The sequence below is a fragment of the Sciurus carolinensis genome, chromosome 11 (genome assembly GCF_902686445.1).
Source record: "Sciurus carolinensis chromosome 11, mSciCar1.2, whole genome shotgun sequence".
Taxonomy (NCBI): Eukaryota; Metazoa; Chordata; class Mammalia; order Rodentia; family Sciuridae; genus Sciurus; species Sciurus carolinensis.
This window is the reverse complement of record NC_062223.1, coordinates 77,034,912-77,061,086: the sequence shown is the minus strand read 5'-3', so window position 1 is coordinate 77,061,086 and position 26,175 is coordinate 77,034,912. Positions and strand designations below refer to the sequence as shown.

At 41.6% G+C, this 26,175-nt stretch overlaps 1 protein-coding gene and 1 long non-coding RNA gene across 3 annotated transcripts; one reads left to right on the top strand and one right to left on the bottom strand.

The window, feature by feature from the left end:
• Positions 1-556: 556 nt before the first annotated feature.
• LOC124959867 (uncharacterized) lies at positions 557-11,331 on the bottom strand. Of its 2 annotated transcripts, none has more exons than XR_007103998.1 (3): positions 11,194-11,331; positions 8,617-8,696; positions 557-728 (listed from the first exon to the last, which is right to left on the bottom strand). It is a non-coding gene; the product is annotated as an uncharacterized LOC124959867 (long non-coding RNA). The 2 variants fall into 2 exon arrangements; XR_007103999.1 differs by lacking the exon at positions 557-728 and adding an exon at positions 3,433-4,037.
• Positions 11,332-11,425: 94 nt separating this feature from the next.
• Positions 11,426-16,708, top strand: Lipt2 (lipoyl(octanoyl) transferase 2). The gene is made up of 2 exons (XM_047517092.1): positions 11,426-11,910; positions 12,393-16,708. The coding sequence occupies exons 1-2, from the start codon at positions 11,445-11,447 to the stop codon at positions 12,620-12,622; spliced, it is 696 nt and encodes a 231-aa protein (XP_047373048.1). The 5' UTR covers positions 11,426-11,444; the 3' UTR covers positions 12,623-16,708.
• The last annotated feature ends 9,467 nt before the right edge of the window (positions 16,709-26,175 follow it).

Sequence of the window (26,175 nt, the reverse complement as noted above, 5' to 3'; positions counted from 1 at the left end):
ATGCACGCTTATATTTAACACAAAAGCAAAGGCCTTGTAATATTTATCTCTATTGCAATGTAATGGATGTTCAAAAATAACTCTAGATTTGGATAAAAATAACTGATCAAAAATCATTAACCTAGGTATGTAGGATCAAAATTGTGAGCTCAAAAATATAGCATTTAAGAAAAACAAGAGTCCTAGAAGAAAAATGATAATAGTTATTAATTAAAGCATGAGAAAATGAGAAGAAAGAAAAGGTGAAAGGGAGAAACGTATTCTGAGTTGTAGCCCAGGAGAAATTTAAAATGGACACTTTTTTCCTTGGGTTTGAGACTGGTTTCCCACTTAGCATTCTGGTTTCCTCCATTTACATCTCAATGTAAGCCTCAACTGAGATCTGGATCTGAAAGGGGCTAAAATGTTCTAGCAGAAACTTGATGCTGAGGTCCTTTTAATTTAGGTTTGGAGGCGCTTGAGCCTGCAGGAAGAGCCAAGAAGCGAGAAAGAAAAGACTTGAAAAATGGAAGCTGTGTGCCATTACACAACGGATTTTGATGGCTTTAAGTACCGGGGGTCGGGCGAAGGCTTCCCAGGGTGGAATCTGCTAGATTGGAGGACCCGGATTCCATGGTGGGGACTGATACAGCCAAGTCTGTGCCCCGGCGTCCTGAGGCCACAGAGTAATCGACTGGAGACGAGAAGGTGGCACATAGATGGTGTCTTCACACAAACATCCAAGTGAGCTAGGCAAAAGTCGAGAAGATATAAGGGTTTTCTATTGCGAATGCGAGTAGGAGATGAGCCTCAACCCTGAGAGAGATCTCCACCATAAAATCAGGAATCTACCCAGCAGATAAGACCGACTATAGGGCCTGCCGTAACTATAAATCGGCCTACTCACCACCTGAAGTCCGTGATAAACGCAGAGCAGAGCAACCAGGCAGAATGGAAGGTGGATCCGTGTCCGGGTGGCACTGGGGCTTAGATGGGGTTCCACTCACGGCAGTGGAAGGCCCATCCCAAGTCACGGCACCAGATGTATGGAAATCCCACAAAACCACGCCGGACATGGGAAATCACATAAGGGAATTTATTAAGCAATCAGAGTGTCTCCCTGCAGGGTAAGAGAGAAAATGAGAGGAAAATAGAAAGGAAAAGAAAGGGCACTGCTAGAAAGAGTGGAAAGCCAGGAGGATAGAGAAAGTAAGTAGGACAGACAGAAGAATGGAAAAAGATGGTGGGGAAGCTATAGTAAACAGTTGAATTCCGCCGGGTTAACAGGGGACCAATACTGGAGAAGGATACTTGCAAGCTGACTGATGAACCAATAGCTAGCCAGGATGTTCACAGATTGATAAGTGGTTGGGAGGTGGGAAAATGACTGCACCTGATGGGCGGGGGAGCAGCTTTATACATTACAGTGGGTCCCTGTTAAAAATGCTTACGGACCTATTCAAAACTTAAATTATTTTTATTTTAATACCACTTTCATGTTTATAAGCACACAACTCAGTACAAATTCCTCGTGCTTATAGCTATTCTAAAAATCTGAAGCAAAATAAGTGGGAAATAAATAAAACAAATATGCCAGATACCACTGCTTTGCTGAAAGTAAATTGCTAATTGCAACCTGAGTGTGCTGCAGATTGCTCTGGCACAAGGTCTTTTGCTTCTTTCACACCCACTGCTCTGTGCAATGCGGGCAGCTCCTACCATGCTGCTCTGATCAAACTCCTGAAAACCTTCTAACCACCCCTCATTGTTTTAGGTTTTTGTTTTTTTCTCTTTTGTTTTGCAGTGCTGGAGAATGAACCCAGGGCATGACCCCCTTTGACTTCCACTTGGCATGGAGGCATCTTGTACATCAAGTTCATCTCCCAATTTGCCTTGTTCAGGTTATCACAATTAATATGGCACTATCAGGCATCAAATAAAATCACAAAACATCAAAGTGCCAGGGCAGGTGAGGAAAATTTAGAATATGATTATTTTCATTTGATTGCATTATCGCCAAAATGAAAACATTCTAACATTTCATAGCTTAGTTTCAGTCTCCTAAAAATACAACTATTAACCACGAGGGAATCTACAGACACAGGTTTGAGACATTATGATGTAATCCTTCCTCAACCCCTGGGCCATCTTTTTTTTTTTTTTTTATTGTAAACAAATGGGATACATGTTGTTTCTGTTTGTACATGGAGTAACAGCATACTATTTGCATAATCATACATTTAATAGCGTAATGATGTTTGATTCATTCTGTTATTTTTTCCTCTCCCCCACCCCTCCCACCCCTCTTTTCCCTCTATACAGTCCCTCCTTCCTCCATTCTTGCCCCCCTCTCACCCCCCATTATGTGTCATCATCAGCTTATCAGTGAGATCATTCGTCCTTTGGTTTTTTGAGATTGGCTTATCTCACTTAGCATGATATTCTCCAATTTCATCCATTTGCCTGCAAATGCCATAATTTTATTCTTCTTTATAACTGAGTAATATTCCATTGTATATATATACCACAGTTTATTTATCCATTCATCAATTGAAGGACATCTCAGTTGGTTCCACAATCTGGCTATTGTGAATTGAGCAGCTATGAACATTGATGTGGCTGTATCTCTGTAGTATGCTGATTTTAAGTCCTTTGGGTATAGGCCAAGGAGTGGGATAGCTGGGTCAAATGGTGGGTCCATTCCAAGTTTTCTAAGGAATCTCCACACTGCTTTCCAGAGTGGCTGCACTAATTTGCAGACCCAACAGCAATGTACAAGTGTACCTTTTTCCCCACATCCTCTCCAACACCTACTGTTCCTTGTATTCTTGATAATCGCCATTCTAACTGGGGTGAGATGGAATCTTAGTGTAGTTTTGATTTGCATTTCTCTTATTACTAAAGATGGGGAACATTTTTTCATATGTTTGTTGATTGCTTGTAGATCTTCTTCTGTGAAGCATCTGTTCATATCCTTAGCCCATTTGTTGATTGGGTTATTTGTATTCTTCATGTTTAGTTTTTTGAGTTCTTTATATATTCTGGAAATTAGTGCTCTATCTGAAGTGTGAGTGGCAAAAATTTTCTCCCACTCTGTAGGCTCTCTCTTTGCATTGCTGATAGTTCCTTTGCTGAGAGAAAGCTATTTAGTTTGAATCTGTCCCAGTTATTGATTCTGCTTTTATTTCTTGTGCTATGGAATTCCTGTTAAGGAAGTCTGATCCTAAGTCAACAAGTTGAAGATTTGGACCTACTTTTTCTTCTATAAAATGCAGGGTCTCTGGTCTGATTTCAAGGTCCTTGATCCATTGTGAGTTGATTTTTGTGCAGGGTGAGAGATAGGGGTTTAGTTTCATTCTGCTGCATATCGATTTCCAGTTTTCCCAGCACCATTTGTTGAAGAGGCTATCTTTTCTCCATTGCATATTTTGGCACCTTTGTCTAGTATGAGAAAATTGTATTTATTTGGGTTTGTGTCTGTGTCCTTTATTCTGTACCACTGATCTACCTGTCCATTTTGGTGCCAGTACCATCCCCCTGGGCCATCTTTACCTTAACACTGTAAGGTAGGACACAGGTATTTGGAGATTGGAATGACTGAGTCACTCTGCAGCATCTGTGCTTATACTCTCCAGCTGTTTCCTTCTTTATCAGCTGTTGAACTTCCATTTACTCTGAGTAGATTCTTCCTCTGGCAGTGTTTTCTGACTTCTGCAAGCTGAAGAGGTTTCACCTCCTCTGCCCACTACTGTCCCAGGGAACACTCAGTCCCCAGCTCAGAGACTTGGGAGCACAATCATTCATTAAACTTCTTACCTCACCCCCAAGTCACCCCCTTTGTCCCCTAGACTGTGAGCTCCATGAAGGCAGGGACCAAGTCTGATCATTCCTCATCCTCACTTCCCTACACAGAGTTAGGCTTGGGTAGGAATACCCAACAAATGAGTGAGTGAGCTAGACCACCTCTCAGATTCTTTCAGCTCTGGGATATTCAACTCCATCACCCAGCTCAGCATTTTCTTTCTTCTCTCCAACTCCCATTTTTGTCTCTGCAAGGGCTTAAAAAGAGCACATCCATGGGCAGAAAGAACCAATCAAATATTAATACAAGAGCCTAAGGGAAAGGAAGTCTAGTAAAGGAAGGAGAATGAGAGAGGGGAAGGACAGGAAGGAAAAAAGGGAAGGGAAAAGGGAGGATCATGGACTGAAATTGAATTCCACGCATGTATGAGTTTGTTGAGAAGAACCCAACTACTATGTATGACTATAAAAGCTCTTAAAAAAAAAAAAAAAAAAAAGAGCACATCCTAGACTCTTTCGATGTGAGAGACAGATCCAGTCTCAGGTCATCTGGGGCCTCCCCTCAATCTGCACATGAAGCAGATGCATCTCTGATATGCAGAGATGGGGAGTGACCTGCCCCAGGATACCCAGCTTGGATAAAAATATGCCAGATGAGAAGTCATGTGCCCTGATACTCACTTGAGTGTTGCTGCTAGGACATGGTCTGTTTATCATTTACTCATTTATGTCTTTTGGTCAGGGCTGCCTTGGGGGAAAGCAATGTTCCCTATGACTTCACCTTCCCATGGCAGTGTTTTGAGAACAAACTAGATTCTCACGGTTTTCCCAATAGTGGCAGGGTGCCCATATCAGGCAAGGTATTTTTCACACTGAAAAAGAAACAAGGATAGCGTCAGACCTCATTTGTAATTTCCCCAGAGCAGCTGGAATCTAAAAATCTGTTTCCCTTCATAGCTTATAGTGTTATCCTCGTCCTTGGTAACATGGAGCAAGAAGGTGGGAGTTGGGGGCTTTAAAAAATCTGTACTTATTTATTTATGTATGTATTCATTTCCGGATGCATTTATTTTTGCAACATAGGCCAACATCCTGCAACTCCTGCCTGCCTTTCCTCCTTAATTTAGGTATTTCTCACTTCTTTCCCGTGGCCAAAAACACTAGTGTCATCCCTGACCCCCGGACATCCTTCTTCCTTCCAGGCAAGGAGGTAGCCTGCCTTCTTATGCCTGGCCTCCATTGGGCTGTCCTGTCTTTGACCTCACAACCACCAGACCCTCGTTCAACATTTAATCACTTCTGCTCTTGACATGCTGCCTGCTCTCCCTTACCCTGCCTTTTGACCATGGCCCTGGAACCCAGGTGGAGAGAAATTCACAGGGAGGAAGAAGAAAACACAGACCCATGGTCAAATATTACTATAGGAGCACACAATAAATTATAAAATACATAATAAATTTATAAATACATAATAAATTATAAATTTATAATTTATAAGTTTATAAATACATTTATAATTTATAAATTTATAAATACATAATAAATTTATAAATACATAATAAATTTATAAAAGTTACAAATGCATATAACAAATTGTTTAGTTTTATCACGTCACTACCACTTATATTGATTTTCATCATTCCTTAAAGCAATATCTAAGTTTATAAAGAATCAATATCACACATCCTCAACTAGACCTTCATATAAATAACTATAATAGTAGGAGGAACTGTTTAATATTGCAAAATATTTACTGATTCTCATGTGCAACTGTTTCAGATACTGAGTAATTCCTAAGTTTCACCCAGACCACAAATGGAAACACAAGAAGAAACAAGAAAATAAACTCTCTATTCCCCTAGAAATGATACCCTATTATGCACTTATGCTGTCAGAGAGGAAAAAATTTCACAGGACTTATGTGGTGGTGCACACCTGTAATCCCCAAGACTTGTGAAGCTGAGGCAGGAGGATCATAAGCTTGAGGTGAGCCTCAGCAATGTATCAAGATCCCGTCTCAAAAAATAAAAGGACTGGGGATATAGCTCAGTGGTAGAGCACCCCTGGGTTCAAACCCCACCCCAGTACAAAAAAAAGAAAAGATTTTACAGGACCAGTAAATTGATGTGTCTTTTTTCTTACCCTAGAGCTCTTGTCACTCACATGCTTTTCATATTCCAAAACAGTGGCCATTTTTGTTATGGATGGCAGATGAACCATGGAACATCAATCAGGGTTTGGAAATGGAAATGGTCTGTACTCATGATCAAGAGGGTGGTGGTTGCACAGATATATACATTTGTCCAAGTTGCTTGAACTAGGTACTTTGACATATGCATCTTATTTTATGCTTATGTAGTGTGTTTTGAGGACATAAGGCAAGACACAGAAGTGTTTCCATTGGCCTGAATGGGATTAGACAGGAAGAGTGTTAGGGACATAGAAAATGTAGTGCCAGTATTGAGCATAGCTCCTGAGTGTCACGGTAACCACACATTCATTATTAAGCTCTGCATTTGTTTGGGTAAGTGTCCCCTCTATGCAAGTCCATGGGTGCTACTGCTTCCTTGATTTTTTTTTTATTGTAAACAAATGGGATACATGTTGTTTCTCTGTTTGTACATGGAGCCAAGGCATACCATTTGTGTAATCACAAATTTACACAGGGTAATGTTGTTTGATTCATTCTGTTATTTTTTCCTTCCCCCCCACCCCTCCCACCCCTCTTTTCCCTCTATACAGTCCTTCCTTCCTCCATTCTTGCCCCACTCCTTAACCCTAACCCTAGACCTAACCCTAACCCTAACGCTAACCCCTCCCACCCCCCATTATATGTCATCATCCGCTTATCAGCGAGATCATTTGTCCTTTGGTTCTTTGAGATTGGCTTATCTCACTTAGCATGATATTCTCCAATTTCTATACCAAACCTACCAGCTGGTTCTGTGGATTTCACCACCTAAAATTTCTCCCCTCTCTCCATCTCAAGGGCCACCCTCCCCACAAGGCTAGGCAGTATTTTTCACTTGGATCACAACAACCTCTTCTTAATAGACCCCTCTGCCTCTACTCTTGCCTTCTTATAGCCAGCATGATCTTAGAATGTAAATGGTGCTATCATTGTTTTGGTTAAAACTATACAATAACATTACCTTTGCTCTGAAGATAAAGACCAATAACCTTAACGTGACTTTCAGGGCTCTCTGGTCTCATTTCACAGCAACCTTGACCACCCTTCTCATGTTTTCTTCAATCCACCATCCTGCACCTCCACACAAACTCTTCCCTTAGCCTGGAATAGTCTCCCAGATGACACTGGCTTGTCCTTCAGCTTCCTCAGAGACTGCCATATGGACATTGTCTCTGATTATCCTCCTGTTAGTTTCTATCACCACACCTTGTTTAGTGATTTGTTTGATTGTCAACAGGTTTGTGGGCTCCCTTACTTAACCCAAATAGGCAGACTATTATATTCATTCTACTTCTAGTGCTTATTCTAGTACCTTGCATGATGAAAGCACTTAATAAAGGTTGTTAGACAAATGGACAAATGCATGTTTTAAAACAGGAGGGTGGCATTGACAGGCCTGGGTCTTTGAAAGCTCTCTGGCTACAGTGTGGAAGGGGAAGGAAGTAGATAGGTACCGGCAGTAGGGAGGGAGGTGGCTACCAACTATGCTGGGCTTAAGATCTCAGTGAACCAACTGTCACTGTTGAGAGGCTCTGATTAAAAAAAAAAAAAAAAAAAAAAAAAAAAACAGGTTTTACACAAAGGCTGAGACAGAAAGGGAAAATTCAAGAGGGTGATCTGGGAGCCTTACTTAAATAGTGCCGTTCTGCTTTCTATAATGGAGACCTGTGTAATATTTATTATAAGCTGATTTCACACTTGCTCCCATAATGCAAAAAACACCAGACTAAAGGTCAAGAGTCCTGAGTTCCTGTCCTGTCTCTTTTACTGCATGCCCTTGGGTAAGTCCCTTGCCTGTCCTGAACCTTGAGATGGGCAAAGGATCCAGGCAATTTCTGAGGTTAGGCCAATGCTAACATAGTGTACAACAGTGTGGTTGCTCCAGCCAGAATCCTTGCTTAGTCTGACCTTCACCCTCCTTAGAGGTTGATGAAGAAAGGGCCAACGATACAGATCAGGAAACCAAGGACCCAAGTCTTGTATATTACCACATGCCTTGGTATGAAGGATCGGGGTCAGCTTCAGAATCAAAGTCCAAAGGGGTAGAAGTAGCTCAATCTAAGGGTACATTAGCAAGCAAGAACACCAGGATTCAGACTACAGACAGAACTCTGGATCTTCAGGGCAGGAGAGTAGCCAGCATCTGGGACAGGTTGTTCTGTTTCTGGATACGAGGGCTAGGGTCAGGCAGGACCCCAATCTGAATCTGTTCTATAGATTAAACAATGTTTCTTGATCACCCCTTTCTGCATACTGTGCTGCCATTGCCTGTGGACAAATATGAGTATACGCCAAGATTGGCAGCTTCTTCAGAACAAGGACAAAATCAGATTTTTTTTTTATGCCTGGCACTGTAAGGTGAGGGAAAGTGGGGGTAGGATAATAGCTATTCATTGGCTGGACGGGCACACAAACCACATATGTTGAGGGAAATCTGGGGCTAAACAAGGCACATTGGTAGTTAGGGAAACCTAATGCCCTTCTGATACCCAGCTGCCAAGCTTACTACAATCGAGTCCATTTATCCAGCAAACATTTGCTGCATACCTACTGTGTGTTGGACCATGAGATGTATGCAATGGGTTATTTAAAGATCAATAAGACAGGGTCCTGGTTAAGGTCAAAGATTCTGAATCCTAACTTACCAAATTTGAATCTTTTCCCTGCAGCTTTCTAGTAGTCCCATGGTTAGCAATTTACTCACTCTGGGCCTCAGTTTCCTCATCTGTAAAATGAAACAACTTGTAATACATATTTTATATGTCATTAAGATATTAAATGCATTGATGACTTGAAAGCTTTTAGAGTGTTCAACACATGGTAAGTACTACTTAAATATTAGTAATTAGTCTGTGTTCTCAGGTCAGGAATGGAGGTGATAAACCCAACTCAGAATAACCATGGCAGAATAGTCAGTAGAGGTACAGACACTTTGCTGGGGCAAAGGTTTGAGGAGACATGGTGGAGGAAGCAGGCTCTGAGCTGAGCCTTGTGGATTGAGTACAAATTTGACTCACCATGCTATAGTGTATCATCCTTAAAGAAAAGGGGGACATAAAACACCGTGTGCCTAATGCTCCTTTTCTGTTTCCAAAAAACCTAGCCAAGATAAGGGGAAAATGAGAGCACGCATGGGTCAGAATGTCCAGATACAAATTATCTTGAAGGAAATGGGCTTTCTCCTTGTACACTGGGAACTAGGTCAAGTTAGTGTTATCTGTAGAAAATTACTTTTTTACATGTACACCACAACAGTTGCTGCTTGTGATGCTAGTTACATAAGCAAACTAAGTAAGCTAATGCTAATGATGTCACTGCTTTTGCAGTCTAATATATAAAAGCCCTTTTGTGTGCTGACTGGAGAAACTGAGAGCAATTGGTAGAAAGTATATCTGTCGCTCCTCCAACTGGTTGCTGCTGGACAAAATGCTGTGAGGGACAGGAGCCACTGCTTGGCAAACCACCTTGAGGAATGGAGGTACTATCTGTTCAACCTGCTGCCACTGAACTCTTCCTGGAGCAGTCACTGATCTCTTATAGGCTTTTCCCAACAAATCGTATGTCCTGCATGCCATCTCCAGGCACTTTCTTTGGCCTCAGTAAATTACCCCACTTTCCTGACACACCTGGGCTTTGGACACAACATATGGATTGCATACTTTTTGCTGGTGATGCTAGTCAAATATTAGTCCTTGCATCCTGAGAACATGGGCTCATTAGGGACCTGGAGGCCACCTTGACCCTATGCTTTGTTTTTTTGGTTGGTACCTTGGTAAAAGATCTCAGTTCAAGGACACATAGTGTTATTTAACAAATCATTCATCTATTCTGCAAATATTTATTTAGAATTTACTGGGTGCCAGGCTCTAGGTAAGATGGGAACCCAGGGATAAAACTGTGTATTACCAACCCCCAAAGAGTTCATTCTCAAATAAACGGTGATGGAAATGGAACATGAATCCAGATCCCTGGTATCTCTGCTTAGGACTCCTATATGTCAGAACACATTTCAGGCTGAGGTCATCTTCTACAAGAACAAAGTCATTTGAGTTTCTTTCCCCACCTCAAACATATTTATAAGCTTTAGGTACCCTGGGACATGGCTCTTATGTAATCTAACCTCTTTTTCCCTCAGAGTCCCTGGCTACCTAAATGGTATGTTTATTTTTTCAACCAAAGAACTGCCACTAATGATTCACAATGACTTTTGTGATCTGGTCTGAAACCTACCATTGTGTACTTTTGCCCAGGCTATTCTGTCTTTCTTCCCAACTTTTTGGCCCTGAGCCTCACTGGTTGCTATTCTGTTCTCCCTCTCCCCACTTCCTGACCCACCCACCCCTGGGAACTGTTCCCCAAATACATGAGGATTAGTTAATAATTGAATGTCTACATTCCCTTAGTCCCACCAATTGCATATTGACTCTAACAATACACCCAGTGCAGGGGTTGCCTTTCTGTCAAGAAAGGGAATGGAGAGAGAGAGAGAGAGAGAGAGAGAGAGAGAGAGAGAGAGAGAGAGAGAGAGATAGATATTACACTTGCCCTGGTTTCTTCTCTTGGCTAGTGACCTCATAATTCACAAGAGTCTTATATGCCTTAGGCACAGCACCTGGGAATGACTTTTGAGGGGTTTTTAAAAAGGTTCAAATGTTTAAGAACAGCTCCTCACCTTTTAAAACAGATTTGTTCAAATGACACTCCAACTGCAACTCCGGGTGCTGTGTCCACTCCCAAAACTTAACTAGTCATTCCCCCAGCTTCTAGGACTGGGTTGCTAATGGCTCACAACTGAGTTCCTCTCTGGGACCTGACTGTCCATCACTAAAGGAAGCTAGCTTACCAAAAGTCACAGTGCCTTTCCAGGTGTAGCTTGTAACCATGCAAGGATATAAATTTCTGACCCCTTGCTTCACTTTGGAATAACTGAGGGTTCATACCAGGCTCACAGCACTCCTTGGAATTGGCTAAGGCCTCTGATGTAATTGTTTCGAAGTGCAACTTCTTTCGCCCCCAATCCTATCACCCTCTTACAGGTGATGGTCTTGAAGGATCCACACCCTCCTAACCCTCCTGAACGCTAATCTCCATCTCAGAATCTTCTAAGAAGTCAACCTAACACACATTACCGTGTTTTATTTTTCTTTTCATAACACTTATCACTTTGCGAAATGATGTAATTTAAAACTTGCTCGTTGTCTCCTGTAAGAATGTAAGCTTACCAGCACAGATCTTTCTTCCTCATACACACAGTACACCCCTGAATCGCACGCCTAGGACAGGGCCTGGAGAACACAGCACATACTAAATACCGAATACTGAAATGAATGAATGGATGAGGCTGAATCTTCTGATCTCACAGCTTCGCGCGAGCTTATATCACAACTCAGCAGCAGCTATTCGGGGCGTGGCCCTGAATCCCCGCCCGCAGGCCCGAGCAGGGGGCGGGGTCCCGGACGCTGCGGCCCGTAGGATGCGGCAGGCAGCGGTTCGGCTGGTGTGGTTGGGTCGCTTGCAGTATGCGGAGCTACTGGCGCTGCAAGAGCGCTGGCTGCGGCGACTGCAGGCCGAGCATGGAACAGAGGTCTTGTCGGGAATTGAGGCGGGCGCGCTCCTGCTGTGCGAGCCCGCAGGGCCAGTGTACACAACTGGGCTGCGCGGCGGTCTGACGCCCGAGGAAACGGCGCGGCTGCGGGCTTTGGGCGCCGAGGTCCGCGCCACAGGCCGCGGCGGCCTGGCCACTTTCCACGGCCCTGGCCAGCTGCTGTGCCACCCGGTGCTCGACTTGCGGTGCCTCGGCCTGCGCTTGCGCACCCACGTGGCGGCGCTGGAGGCGTGCGCTGTGCGCCTGTGCGAACTCCAAGGCCTAAAGGGCGCCCGCGCGCGGCCTCCGCCCTACACCGGCGTCTGGCTGGGCGAGCGCAAGGTTTGCGCGATAGGTGAGCGCCACGGGGCGGGGCCTGGGGCTGGACCAATGGAGGTGAGGGTGATCCCAGGGGAGCAGGTGCATCCCTAGTGGGCTTTGAATCCGTACTTCGCGCTGACGCGTTTGAGTTTTTTAGCCTCTTCGAAGATAGCTTATATTCAGAAGCCGTAGGGTCTTCAGAGGTCATCTAGTCCAACACTCATATTTATGGGTGAAGAGACATGAGATGTGAATCGGCAGGTTATTTGTGAATCACAATGTGACAAGAGGGCATTGGTTTTCAAACTCTTAAAGCTGTGATCTTTGTGTTAAAGGAATCCCCATAAGAAGACAGCTTGGTTTGGTGGCCCCCTTACCCCAATCTTTGCACAGTCCATGCTCCTCAACAAAACTTGAAAACCAGAAATCTGGGCCAGTTTCCTCTGCATTGAGAGAGATCCCAAGGCCCAGGAGGAGGAGGATATCTGTTCTAAAACCTTTTGACTTGCCTTGCAGGAGTTCGCTGTGGAAGGCACATCACAACCCATGGCCTGGCTCTGAACTGCTCAACCGACCTCACATGGTTTGAGCATATTGTACCATGTGGACTTGTTGGGACAGGCGTCACTTCCCTGAGTAAGGAGCTCCAGAGGCACATCACCGTGGATGAAGTAATGCCATCTTTCCTTGTGGCCTTTAAGGAGATGTACAAGTGCACATTGGTCTCATATGACAGTCCCAATTGAAGGACATTCATGTTACCCCAACCAGGATGGTTCTGTCTTGGAAAGCACCAAGTCTGACTTTAGTCACTGGAACCCCAATTTTAGACCTGGCCTGTTAGTCACTGACTATATAAGACCAGGGCAAATAATGAGCTCTGCCTATGTGTTGAGTTTATTTATATCATCTTCACCTACCTCAGGTACTAGATTGAAAACACTATGAAAAAAGAAACACATGCTGTATAACATTTGCATGGCCAGTTTCTCAGTCTAGAGAAATTCAGATATCATAGACTGTTATTCTCAGTTATTTGTTACTTTCTTTATACTGTATCTAACTGAATATTTTTGGTCTGGTTCCTTTGATTTTGTGGGAATCAAATCCCTGGATAGCCCACATTAAGGTGATGTGATGTTGTGCTTTTCTCATTCCCAAGAGACCTAGATGCCTTCTGCAATAAAGGGAAAAGCATCATCAAAGAAAAAAGCAGGGGACTGGGGTTGTGGCCCAGTGGTAGAGCATGCCTATCATGTGTGAGGCACTGGGTTCGATTCTTAGCATATAAACAAATTCTACATACAAACAAATGAATAAAATAAAAGTCATCAATAACTTAAAAAAAATACAGGATCTTGTCTTCCTGGGTTAGATTCTTTAAGTCTGATAATTTCTCTGTTTTGGGTTAGGATACCATGAACTGAGTCAAAGGTTACAGGAAGAAGAAGAATTTCTCACACTGTACAAATGCTGAAAAGGAAAGTGAGTGTTCCTACATGGGACCCTTAAGTTTATAATGCTGTATACTGGTTGCCTATTGCTGCATAATGAGTCACCAAAACTTAATGACTTAAAACAATAGTAAACATTAATTATCTCATATTTTTTGTGGGTCAAAAATTTGGGAGAAGCTTAGCTGGGCGTTTCTAGTTTAGGGTTTTATATGATTTTGGATTAAAGGTGTCAACTGTTATCTGAAATCTTGAGGGACTGGAGGACAGCTTCTGAGATGGTTCGCTCACTTGCCTGGTTGGTTCTGGTTGTTGAGAGGATGCCTCAGTTCCTCACATTGTGGACCCCTTGATAGGACTACTTGAAAGTTCTTATGATAGGGCACCTGGCTTCCCCAAGCAAGTGATTGTTAGAAAGAAGGTAGGAGCAACTATGACTTTTATGTACCATACTCAGAAGTCACACAGTAATTTTTGCAGTTAACAGATGAACCCTGTTTAGTATGAAAAGGATGTCACAGGGTCTACAAGTGGTGAGGATCTTTAGGAGCCATCTTGGAGACTGGCTTCCATAGCCCATTGAGAATAGAAAGAGCCTTGACCGAGAAGACAATCTCTCTCTGGACTTGTTTTCCCCTAGACCAGTGTTCACTAGAAATGTAATGGGAGCCACATTGTAATTTGACATTTCTAGGAGCCCCACTAAAAAGGTAAAAAAGTGGAGGGGCAGGTGATATTAGTTTTAATATATTTAACTTCAATTTACTAAAAATTCAATATGAAGCAATATAAACATTAATGAGATATTTTACTGTTTTTCATACTAACTCTTGGAGACCTGGTAAGTGTTTTGCAATTATAGCACATCTCATTTTGGACTAGCCACATTTTATAAGTGCTCATTAGTCACACAGGAGTAGCCTTAGACTGACTTATTGTATCTAAAGTCCTTTTGAGTTTCCAGGATTCTGTGGCTCCCTGGATTTTAGGAAGAAAGGCAAATTCTTTCTTCTGACATTTGATTTTTTTTTTAAGATTTAAAAAAATTTTTTTTAGTTGTACATGGACACAGTATCTTTATTTTATTTATTTATGTGGTGCTGAGGATTAAACCCAGTGCCTCATGCATGCTAGGCAAGTGCTCTACCACTGAGCTACAACCCCAGGCCCTGACATTTGATTTTTGAGTGCAAACAGTTTATATAAGTTGTTCACGATGAAATTACTTTAGAGGTTCCCCCTTCACCCATTGTATAGAGATGAAACCAAGGCTTAGGAAAAACCTGAAGTTTGCACAGTAAATCTAAGACAAAGCTGGAAATGGGTTTTGGGTGGAAACCCTTTCTCATCTTTTCCTGCTATGCACAGACTTAGAGCTCAGAACAATATGCTTTGTGACATGGACGCTCAGTCAGTATTAGTGAATTGATGATTTGTCTTCCTCTTTCCATGATTTGACTCATATCCTTTCTGGGCCTCAGTTTCCCATCCATGGGGCCGATACCACTGTTGTAGGTCAGCGGCAGGGTGGTGGGGTGCAGGTTGGGGAGTAGTTGATGATTACCTTGCAGTATTACTGCCAAGAAGGGAAATAATTATTTTAAGAAAAGATATTTTCATGCTTGGAAGGTCATGCACAGCGTTTCTACCCATCTAACACTTGGCCTTCCTCTCTAGCACCTCTAATAAGTGATTGTACAATTCATTCTTAAATAACTCCAGAGAGAAAATAAAAATTTACTCAGCACCCACTTACAGTGCCAGGTATTAGCTCTCTTAGGTACATTCTCTCTGTCCTGTCATTCATGGTGTAATGGCTGATTTACTTGACCTTTCTGAGCCTCACTTTCATTGCATGAAACAAGGAATGTTACAGCCTTTGCCTCAGAGTGTGGTAAGAATCAAGTGACTTAATGACAGGTAAAGCACAGAGTGTAGTGTTGGAACAGAGCAAATGCTCAGTAAATTATTATCATTATTCATAAAGTCTGTTTTCCATGAATCTTCTTGGGAGAATTATCCTCAGATCATTTAACTGACCCCTTTACCACCAAGGCCACAGGGTCCTTAAGAGTAGGGCTGTGGCTGTCCTCTTTCCACTAGTTATAAATACTGATAAATGGAATTGAACTATTTAAAGTTTCCCCCCATCCTGCCTACCTGCCTGCACACCAGCCTTGGCTCATGTGTGTCCTGTTAGGTGCAGTGGTCACAGCTGAGCACCACACCTTTGGTGTGGACAGACCAGTGTGTAGCAAGGCAAACTGGCATTCCTTGTGTTGGACTTGGGGGCACAAACTGGAACTCATGGGCTACTGCTGGCCCACAAATGTGTTCTTTTTGGCCTAGAGAATTTATGCATGTGTATTTAATAGTTGTTAACATTTAAGAATGGGCCATCTGCCTGACAATTAATGAAAACTGAGAAGTAGGTATGTTTTGAATTATGTTCTCCTGTTCGCTGCAGTACCCACCCCTCCTTTCCCCTCCAGCCCCTTGTTGACATTGGCTTTGCAACACCTAGAGGCATTTGAGTTGCTGACCCTTAATGTAGACGTTCCCTTATTTTGAGATGCCACAGAGGGTGGACTCCTCTATCACAGCACCAGTTCTGTACTGTTGTCATGGTGGAGAGGCCTTTGGAGAATCCTTGACTTCCAACAGGTATATGAAAAAATGCTCCACTTCACTAGCCCACAGGGGAATATAAATCCACACTACAAGAATACCGCCACACCAGCTGAAAAACTTTTATTGAAAATCAGAAGATGGGCTGGGGTTATAGCTCAGTCGGTAAAGTGCTTGCCTCATATGCTATAAGGCCCTGGGTTCTAATCCCCAGCACTGCAAAAACAAACAAAAAAAGAAATAGTAACAATGCAGGAATTCATGAGCTGGTAAAGAAAATATGGTGTGTGTATATATACACAATGGGCTATTATCCAGCCTTAAGTTAGAGAGAGATTCTGTCATTTACAACATGGAGGATATTATTTTAGATGAAATAAGTCAGACACAAAAACATACTGCATGATCTTACTTGTATGTGGAATCTAAAAACTGATCTCAGAAGTTAAGATTGGAATAGTGGTTAGCAGAGGCCAGAGAGCATAGGGGGGACGAAAGGTAAGGGGAGGTTGGTCAGCCTCTAACTATGTTATTGTTAGATAAGTTCTGGTGTTTTATTTTTGCACAGTAGGGTGTTAGTTAATAATGTAGTGTATATTTCAAGTAGCCAGGAGAGAGAACTTCGTTCTCACCACAAAGGAATGATAAATAACAGGTGATGCATGTTTATAACCCTGATTTGATTAGTGCACAATGTATACACTTTTCAAAATATCACATCACACCCCATAAAAATGTACAATTATTATGTCAATCAAAAATAAAAATTTAAAAATCTATTAAAACAAAGAAGACATGGCTTACTCATTTCTATCTCCTGGCTCCTAGCTCAAGGTCTGGCACAGACTAGACAGCAGGAAATGTGTGATAGTTATTAATGCTCACCGAATATTCCTGGCTCTCCGCCTTTTGGACACCTGGTAGAATTCTACTTCATGGCCCCCCTTGTGATTGGGAAGGGCCAGGTAACTTATTCCGGTTAATGAGTTATGAATGAAGATAGCATGTAACTTCTGAGCTGGAGCACTGAGTAGCTGGGACCAGACCCTTTGGAGTTTTTCTTTCCCTCTGGAACAGATACCAATAACATTAAAGGTGGTGGTTGCTTCCTGAGGGACTGCAATGAGCAGTGCCTCCTGCTGCTCACAGACACATGTAGGAGTTAAGCCATCTAAATGTGGAGGTTGTTAATTATCACAATGTAACTTAACCTATAATTCATTAATTAAAATGTATTAATCAGGACTCATATTTTCAAGTGTAGAAAACCAACTCTAACATTTTAAAAATCCCACTAAAAACAGACAGGGAGTGGGGAGGTTATGGGAAAAGGTTCTGGGGTCTTACGGAATCCAAGGGTAGGGCAGCAGCTGGACTCAAGAATAGGACCAGAGCATGAGGGCTTTTAGGGAACCCAGGTAGTCTTTTCTCTCCTATTTTCTCCTTCACCCCCTCATGCATGCTTCAGTCCAGCTTTCTCTATTTCCCAGGTTACATGATGGAAAATGGCTGCTTCGGCTCCTACTCCTGTTGCCATCTATGAATAGCAGCATACTGTTTGGGAAAGTCCCCAGATTTCTGACTTGAGTGGGAAGATGGATGCTAGAGGTAATGCTGGAATGGAGAACACTGAATGAAGACCAAATTGGGAGAGGAAGATGATGAGTTAGTTTTGATAAATCAAGTTTGAAACTCTAATGGGAAATGCAAGTGGAGGGAGCCAAGAAGCAGGGTGTATGGATCTGGAGCATGGGTGTGATGAGTGATGGTTTAGGTCTAGGATCTCTAGGAGACAGAAGAGGCAGATGATCAATAAATGTGAGGCACAGGCTGAGGAGGAGTAGGCCAAGGAGATGGAGAAGCAGGTGGCACAGAAGTGGTGCAAGGGAATAGAAAGAGATAATGTGTCTGTCTCATTCAGCCATCTCACAGCCTGGCAAGATAGGTAGGGTTATTGTATGGATGAGGAAACCAAGGCTCAGAGAGGCTAAGTGACTTGAATGAAATCATGAAGTTGAGAAGGGACAGGCTCAGTCTCAGGTTCCAGGTCTGGGATCTGAAGGGCATGTAGGGCTGGAATTCTGGACGAGTGGAGCCTCTAATAACAGGTGGGCAGGGCTGGGGAGGATATAGAGCTGAAGACCAGAGTTTGGCTAAGCTGGGCCTGTGGAATTGGGGCACTGTTTTGAACTCCTGACTCTCCTTCCTGTGGGGATGGATCCCACCTCCGGTTTCCCACTGTAGCCCTCCCTCCAGGAAGGAAGCTGAACATTTGAAGGAGGATATTTAACACCCTGGCTTTCCCCCTGGAGAAAGCCTATTCTTGTTTGTTCAGAGTCTTTTCCTCATAAATAAACAGATTGTCCAGGGCCCAGTGAACAAGGGCCAAAGGTATGGACGTGACCAACTGCAGTTACTGGTCCAAAATGGAGTTCCTCCAGTAAGGCTGGCAGGAAACCAGTTAGAACCTGCTCTGGCAGTATGACCAGGTGTACCTCACATTGTATAAACCTCTCTCTGAAACTTCCCATGAAAATCAGATTTTTGCAACCTAAATCTAAATTGGATTTTTTAAACCTAATTTTCATTTGCTGTACTGTACGTGTTTTCATACCGTACCATACCATACCATACTATAATATTTTATGTTAAAAGAAAAAAATAACACTGCATTCGTCTAACATATCCTTTGATTTGTGTGTTTCCCAGTAATTGATCATGGGGAAATGTATTCGTATGTACTTTTAATTATTACCTGGGTAAAACCAAACATAACACTACAAACATTGTCCAACACTGCTTTATGGTTTTTATAATTACATATTTCAGTGCCTTAATTTTTTATTTTTGAAAATCTTTGATCAGTTTTTAAAATCTCAGTAATGCACATGGAATAAAATTCAAAAGGTGCAGAGCAGTAGCATTAAAATATAGGTCTTATTTCCACCCCTTTTCCCTGTAAATGAAGTTCCCTTCCCTGGAGACCTACAAGATGATAAAATCTTTAGAGGTATTTCCCGTATGCATAAGCATATATACATATATACATTCTTTTTCTTGTAGTAGCATACTGTGTGCACAGTTCTGTACTTTGGCCATTGCTTCAGATCAGTAGATGAAGAGCATCCTCATTCTTTTTAATACTATTAAGTATTCTATTGAGTGGTTCACTAGGATTTATTTAGCTAGTCCTCATTGAAGACATTTAGAGTATTAGGAATCTTTTGATTCTAAAATAAGACTGCAATGAGAATCCATACACAAATGTGTGTTCAGATGCATGTATTATTTCACACATGTTGAATACAGAGGTTGCATTTCTAGAAATGATTTTCCAAGTCAAATGATATGTGTTTTTATTTTAATAGATATTGTTATATTGCCTTCCATAAAAATTATACCAATTTATACACGCATCAGCTATGTACAAGGGTGACAAGGAATTTTAAATGTCCAACATCTTAGAATTTTTTTCATTAAAAATGTTTTATAAAATATTTTCAACATAAGCCAGGTACAGTGGCATATGCCTGTAATCCCAGCAGCTCAGGAGACTGAGGCAGGAGGATAGGGAGTTCAAAGCCAGCCTCAGAAACTTAGTGAGCCCCTAAGCAACTTAGTAAGACCCTGTGTCAAAATAAAAAATAAAAAGGGCTGGGGATGTGGCTCAATGGTTAAAAGCCCCTGGGTTCAATCCCTGTTGCCAAATTTCCAAACAGTGAACCCAAGTGTACCCATTAGGCAGGCAAAATAATCTTCAACTCATAGCCAGTGTAGGGAATCCCACGGAAACCACACTGGACACGGGAAATCACATAAGGGAGTTTATTAAGCAAACAGAGTATCTCCCTACAGGGGTAAGAGAGAAAATGAGAGGAAAAGAAAGAGAATGAGAAAGGGCATGCACTACAGAGAGTGTGAAAGCCAGGAGGATAGAGAAAGTGAGGAGGAGAGACAGAAGGATGAGAAAAGATGGCGGGGTAGCTACAGTAAAGCAGTTGAATTGCGCCTGGCTAACAGGGGACCAATATCGGAGAAGGATACAAGGATTGCAAGCTGACTGATGAACCAATAGCTAGCTAGGATGTTCACAGACTGACAGTAGTTGGGAGGCGGGGAAAATGGCTGCACCGGAAAGATCGGGGGGAGCAGCTTTGTACATTACATTCCCCAGTTTCTGTTTTTATAAGAAAATCTTTTGTTCTCCAGTTCTTTCTGAAGCCTTCTCTCTCCTTTCTGCCTAAGTGACTGGGTCTGGTTTTGTAGGTGAGATGTAAAAAGTCCATTTTCCTAGGGGCAGTCTTCAACTTGTAGACTTCCAGAGGCAGATGGTTTTCATGGACTTCATTTCCTCGATTTGACTGATCCCCATCTCTACACTAACTGCCTGTCCCCAATTCTGGCTTCATTCACCCCCCTAATTTTAGGAACTCCTTTGCTGTAGGGAAAGGGTGTCGATGACTGCTCTGGCTTCTTCGAGCTGGAAGGGGGCAGCGTGGGGCAAGCAGTTTGGAGTTCCTTTTTTAGAAATCGGGTCAGTTGAGGGGTTCATGGTAGAAGTCTGATTGGGAAGAGCAGGTTGTAAAGGCATCTGGGGAGGGGTGCTTCTATGAGAGAAGAACAAAAAGACATGAGTACTGAAATGAGATTGATACAATATAAATGTTGCAGAATCTGGAACATGCCAATGCATATCATAAAGATGACAGAAGTTAATAATTCCTCACCAGGGGGTGGAAGAACTGAGAAGTCGTTCCCATAACAAGGCCTAGCAAAGGCTGGAGAGGACAAGGCCTTTATTTGGGAACTTTAACCTTGCCCAGGTTATCAGGAATATAAACACAACATTTAGTAGAGATCTCTATACTTCTGTTACTAGCAAACATAGATTAAACCTACCTGTGTCTGTAGGCCTTAAAGTGACTAAAACTTCTGACTCTGGCAGTTTCTCTTGATAGTTATTAGGCACATTTGCCTAAGAATCTCTCTTTTGTAGCTTTTAGTCTTTATTCTAGTGGGTTAACACAAGTGTATGTCTTTTTTTTTTTTTTTTTTTTTTTTGCGGTACTGGGGATCGAACTCAGGGCCTTGTGCTTGCGAGGCAAGCACTCTACCAGCTGAGCTATCTCCCCAGCCCACAAGTGTATGTCTTAGTTACATTTAAGTATTATTTCTTTTAAATGCCCAAGAATGGCTATATTTTGGTTTTAACTGTTTTGCTAGGTGTTTAAGATCAAGTTGGTCAAAGTGACCTGTTCCTGTCTGTTAAAGAGTCAGTTGAGTTCCCACAGGGGTCACTCATAGAGAACTTAAGAGCAGCTTCTTAGCTCCATTAGTGCCATTGGTTAGGCAGGGTCTTCTCGATGAGGTGGTTTCCCTTGAAATCACCAGGGATGTCTCCCTTTTTCCTTGACCCTCCCCTGCAGCAGGTGCAATGAGTGGCTTTTCCTCTAGTGGCCTCATCAATCTCCTTGATCAGGAGGTTGTGTGACCCAGAGTTGCAAAGCTCCTTGGAGAAGTCCTCTTGTTCCCTGGGTTCAGGCTGACTTTGAGGGCAAAACCCAAATATGGACTTTTCTTGACCTCTGTATTTAATCTCAATCTCTAAGTTTGATCTTAACCATCAAGCAAGTCAGTCTCACCAGTCATAAAGCAAGAGTACTGGGCTTTAACTTCAATGTCTATGACTTTACAGTTATTTACCCCCTTTTATCTAATTGGGGTTTACATTATCTGTCCTATAGGTGATGGCTTACTATTCCAAGTTAATTTACGGTGTACTTCTGCAAAATATTAATCAGGCAACAGAGTTTACAAGGAAAATACAAAATGGAATCACCAACAGTAAAACATTCAGTTTGTGCAATAGCTATCTTGAATTTTGGCTGAGTCATATCCCGTTTGAGATCACAGTAATCTTTACAACAAACATCAAACTTTTGAACACAACTTTAAATGAGTTAAAGTCTGGCTTACTTTGGAGCCATTCTAATGTGCAGCAGGGTTGTAAGGCAGAGCCTTATCTCAGGTAAGGCGGGGCTTTTCACAAATCTTAGGTAAAATGTTCTAATCCTGAAGCTAATTTTTCCTCTTTTGCCATGACCAGCATGACCAAATTCTCAAGTTCAGTGAGGGGCAAAGGATTATTAGAAAATAAAGGTTTATAAACACAGATTTTGAAGATTAAGCTGAGATCAGATGGAGCTCTGTTCTTTGATGGAAATGCAGATCTAAAGAGTTATGTCAGCAATCTTTATATATGTATGTAAGCATTATTCTTTGTTTTCAGGAGAGTTACAGAGACTAGGACATTAACATAACTTTTTTCAGAGCTGCAAAGTGCAATGTTAGGAGCTCTGTGTAGCTCTTAAGGAAGTCCACTGTTCAAAGTTACTGTAAGGTGGGCAGGAACCAGAGAAGTGAGCTGATGAAACACTGGTTATCTAGCAAAAGAATTCCTTCCTGCCCAAGAGCTGTGTGCCTGAGATCAATGTACTGCCATAGCAGTTAGGCATCTTGTGCCCCTGCAAACGAGCACTCCCAGGCACCAGGCATGCCACGACCATGAGGTCATCAGAGACCCCAATCTTAGTCACTATTGTCCCATTTTTGCTACTGCACATTACACTCTTTCTTAAATGTTATTTTAAGAAGTTTACATATATTGACTTCTGAGTCTATATGAATATTAGTTAACACAATTTAACATTATATCTGAAACATGAATTAAAGAAAGTTTGAGAGAGCTTTTAAGTTTCCTTTTGTGTGGCAAAGTGGCAAAATGTTTTCATGTTTAACCTTTAAATAAATCAGGCTTTCAATAACTTTTAGAAATACATTTAACAAATTTTACATATACCCTATTGATGACAGGTCCTATAATAGAACATTAAATGATAGGTTTACCATTACAGACAAGTTTAATTTGGAGAATAGTAGCTTGATAAATTTTCTGCTTTAAAAGCTTGTATACCTGGAAAATATGAACACATTTAATATACAAAGAATAATGTTTTTAAGTATGTTACTCCATAGAATAACTTTGTAAATTAATTAGATATCTCTAACAAACACGTTTGAGTAATCTCATACATGTCAACTCTAATTCACTCATCTTATTGTAAAAAAAAAACCCAAGATATCAGACAAGTGTAAAAAAAAACAAGATGTCAGACAAGTGTAAACAGTATTTGCCGTCTCTTTCCTGTTGAAGAAAAGTCCTAGAAAAATTGATGTTAGACATTTTATAAACATCAACATTTTATTAGTTTGACCACCTAGAGACTTGTGAGTTAATTTTAAAGACATTTTACTTCTATTAGTTTACCCAACTTAAATTGAACCTCTTTAAATCACGTGAATTAAAAGTATTTGAATTCATTTTTTTAAATTTTAATTTTTATGTGCACTTATATTTAACATAAAAGTAAAGACCTTGTAATGCTTATCTCCATTGCAATGTAATGGATGTTCAAAAATAACTCTAGATTTGGATAAAACTAACTGATCAAAAATCATTAACCTAGGTATGTAGGATCAAAATTGTGAGCTCAAAAATATAGCATTTAAGAAAAACAAAAGTCCTAGAAGAAAAATGATAATGGCCATTAATTATAGCATGAGAAAATGAGAAAGAGAGAAGAGGTGAAAGGGAGAAACGTATTCTAAGTTGTAGCCCAGGAGAAATTTAAAATGGACACTTTTTTCCTTGGGTTTGAGACTGGTTTCCCACTGAGCATTCTGGTTTCCTCCATTTACATCTCAATGTAAGCCTTGACTGAGATCTGGATCTGAAAGGGGCTAAAATGTTCTAGCAGAAACTTGATGCTTAGGGCCTTTTAAACCTTTTTCCTAGTTAGTAATTAATTTAGGCTTGGATGCAGAAAACTGTCAAACAATTATCTCCCACTAATTGTGGGGAATGGGGCTGCTTATATTACATGGGGAAGCAGGGGAAGACAGAGAAGCAGGGTCTGGAGGCGCTTGAGCCTGCAGGAAGAGCCAAGAAGCAAGAAAGAAGAGATTTGAAGATAAGGAATCCCTTTCCATCTGCCCGCTCGCTCACGGAAGCTGTGTACCATTACACAAACGAATTTTGATGGCTTTAAGTCGGGGGTTGGGCGAAGGGTTCCCAGGGTTGAATCTGTCAGAATTGAGGACCCAGATTCCATGGTGGGGACTGATGCAGCTAAGTCTGTGCCCCAGTGTCCCAAGGCCACAGAGTAGTTGACTGGAGACGAGAAGGCGGCACATAGATGGTGTCATCACACAAACATCAATGTGGGGCCAGGCAAAAGCTGAGAAGAGTTGAGGACCTGATATCAGGGTTTTCTATTGCGAATGCGAGTAGGAGATGAGCCTCAACCCTGAGAGAGAATCTCCACCATAAAATCAGGAATCCACCCGGCAGATAAGACTGACTATAGAGGCCTGCCGTAACTATAAAAGTTGTGGCTGGGGGTACCCCCACCCCTCAGCCGCCTCAAGGGTATAAATTGGCCTAGGGGAACCGGCCTAGAGGACTCCCCAATTTGAAGTTTGGTGATGAATGCAGAGCAGAGCGTCCGGGCAGAATGGAAAGTGGGGCTGTGTCCAGGGGGCACTGGGGCTTAGATGGGATTCCACTAGCTTAAGAGACAGTGGAAGATCCCATCCGAGTCACAGCACCAATGTAAGGAATCCCACGGAAACCACGCCGGACACAGGAAATCACATAAGGGAGTTTATTAAGCAAACAGAGTGTCTCTCTGCAGGGTAAGAGAGAAAATGAGAGGAAAAGAAAGGAAACAAGAAAGGGCGCATGCTAGAGAGAATGGAAAGCCAGGAGGATAGAGAAAGTGAGGAGGAGAGACAGAAGGATGAGAAAAGATGGCGGGGTAGCTACTGTGAAGCAGTTGAATTGCACCCGGCTAACAGGGGACCAATATCGGAGAAGGATACAAGGATTGCAAGCTGACTAATGAGCCAATAGCTAGCTAGGATGTTCACAGACTGACAGTAGTTGGGAAGCGGGGAAAATGGCTGCACCGGAAAGGTGGGGGGAGCAGCTTTGTACATTACAGCCAGTCTTCGTTTACCTAAAGTGGTACCCACTTCCTGCCTTTCCACTGAATTATAGTGAAGCAAATCACAGATACTATATTATTTTATTCATAATTTTTTTCAGGATATATTACCAAAAGATAAGGATTCTTTTTAACTCTGTTTAACCTCAATATCATTATCACACCTAAAAATATTTCATAATATCAACAGATATTCAGTTACTATCTACATCTCTCCAATTGATTTTTTGTTTTCTGACTTTTTATGTTGTTTTTAATCATTTGGTTTATTTAAATCTGGCTTCAAACTAATTCTACCTACGGCATTTGGTTCATGTGTATCATAAATGTCTCTTTAAAATTAAAAAAAAAAATTTTGTGTGGTTCTGGGGATTGAACCTGGGGCCTCCTGCAGGCTAGTCAAGTGCTTTACCACTAAGCTGTATCCCCAGTCCTGTCATAAATCTTTCTTAACTCTCTTTTCATCTATAGTTTCCCTCTCCACCTTTTAATCTTTTCCCTTCTTGCTATTTGTTGAAGAAATTGACATATTTTTGACAGTAAAGTTTTCCACAGTCTAAATTTTATTGATTATTCCTTGTGTTGGTATCATCTAACAAGTAAGTCTGTCCCCTGTATTCCCTGAAGATGGATTCTAAGACTTGGTATGATTTTGGGGGGTAAGTCTTCTTTGTAGGTACTGGTATGTTCTTATGTTGAGGGACATGTAATACCTATTTTTCCTCTTCTTTTTGTGATGATTATTCCTTTCGTCTCTTATTTTACTAGGGGCTTGAAAATTTGATACTATTTCTAGCATTCCTTTTTCATTTAATAGTTGGTATACTTCCACAGAATCAGTAGACTGATCTCAAAATAACATGAGAGGGAGCATTAATGTTACTAGCTTTTTGTTAATTTTTTAGTTTTGCTTACATTTAGTAAAAGCTTGTATTGAATAAAATTTACATAAAATATTTACTTTTTTCTCTTTAGAAAGGGGTGCATATATTATTAGTCAAGTTCAAGAGACTCTGGACTTAGACCATAATAGTCCATTTTTTCCAATTTCCCCAAAGTATGATCTTTTCTACACCAAAGACTGTTCTTTTTTATTTTTATTTTTGTCTTTGTTTCCCAGTACTTAATGCATAGAGACAAGCAGTGGTTTAA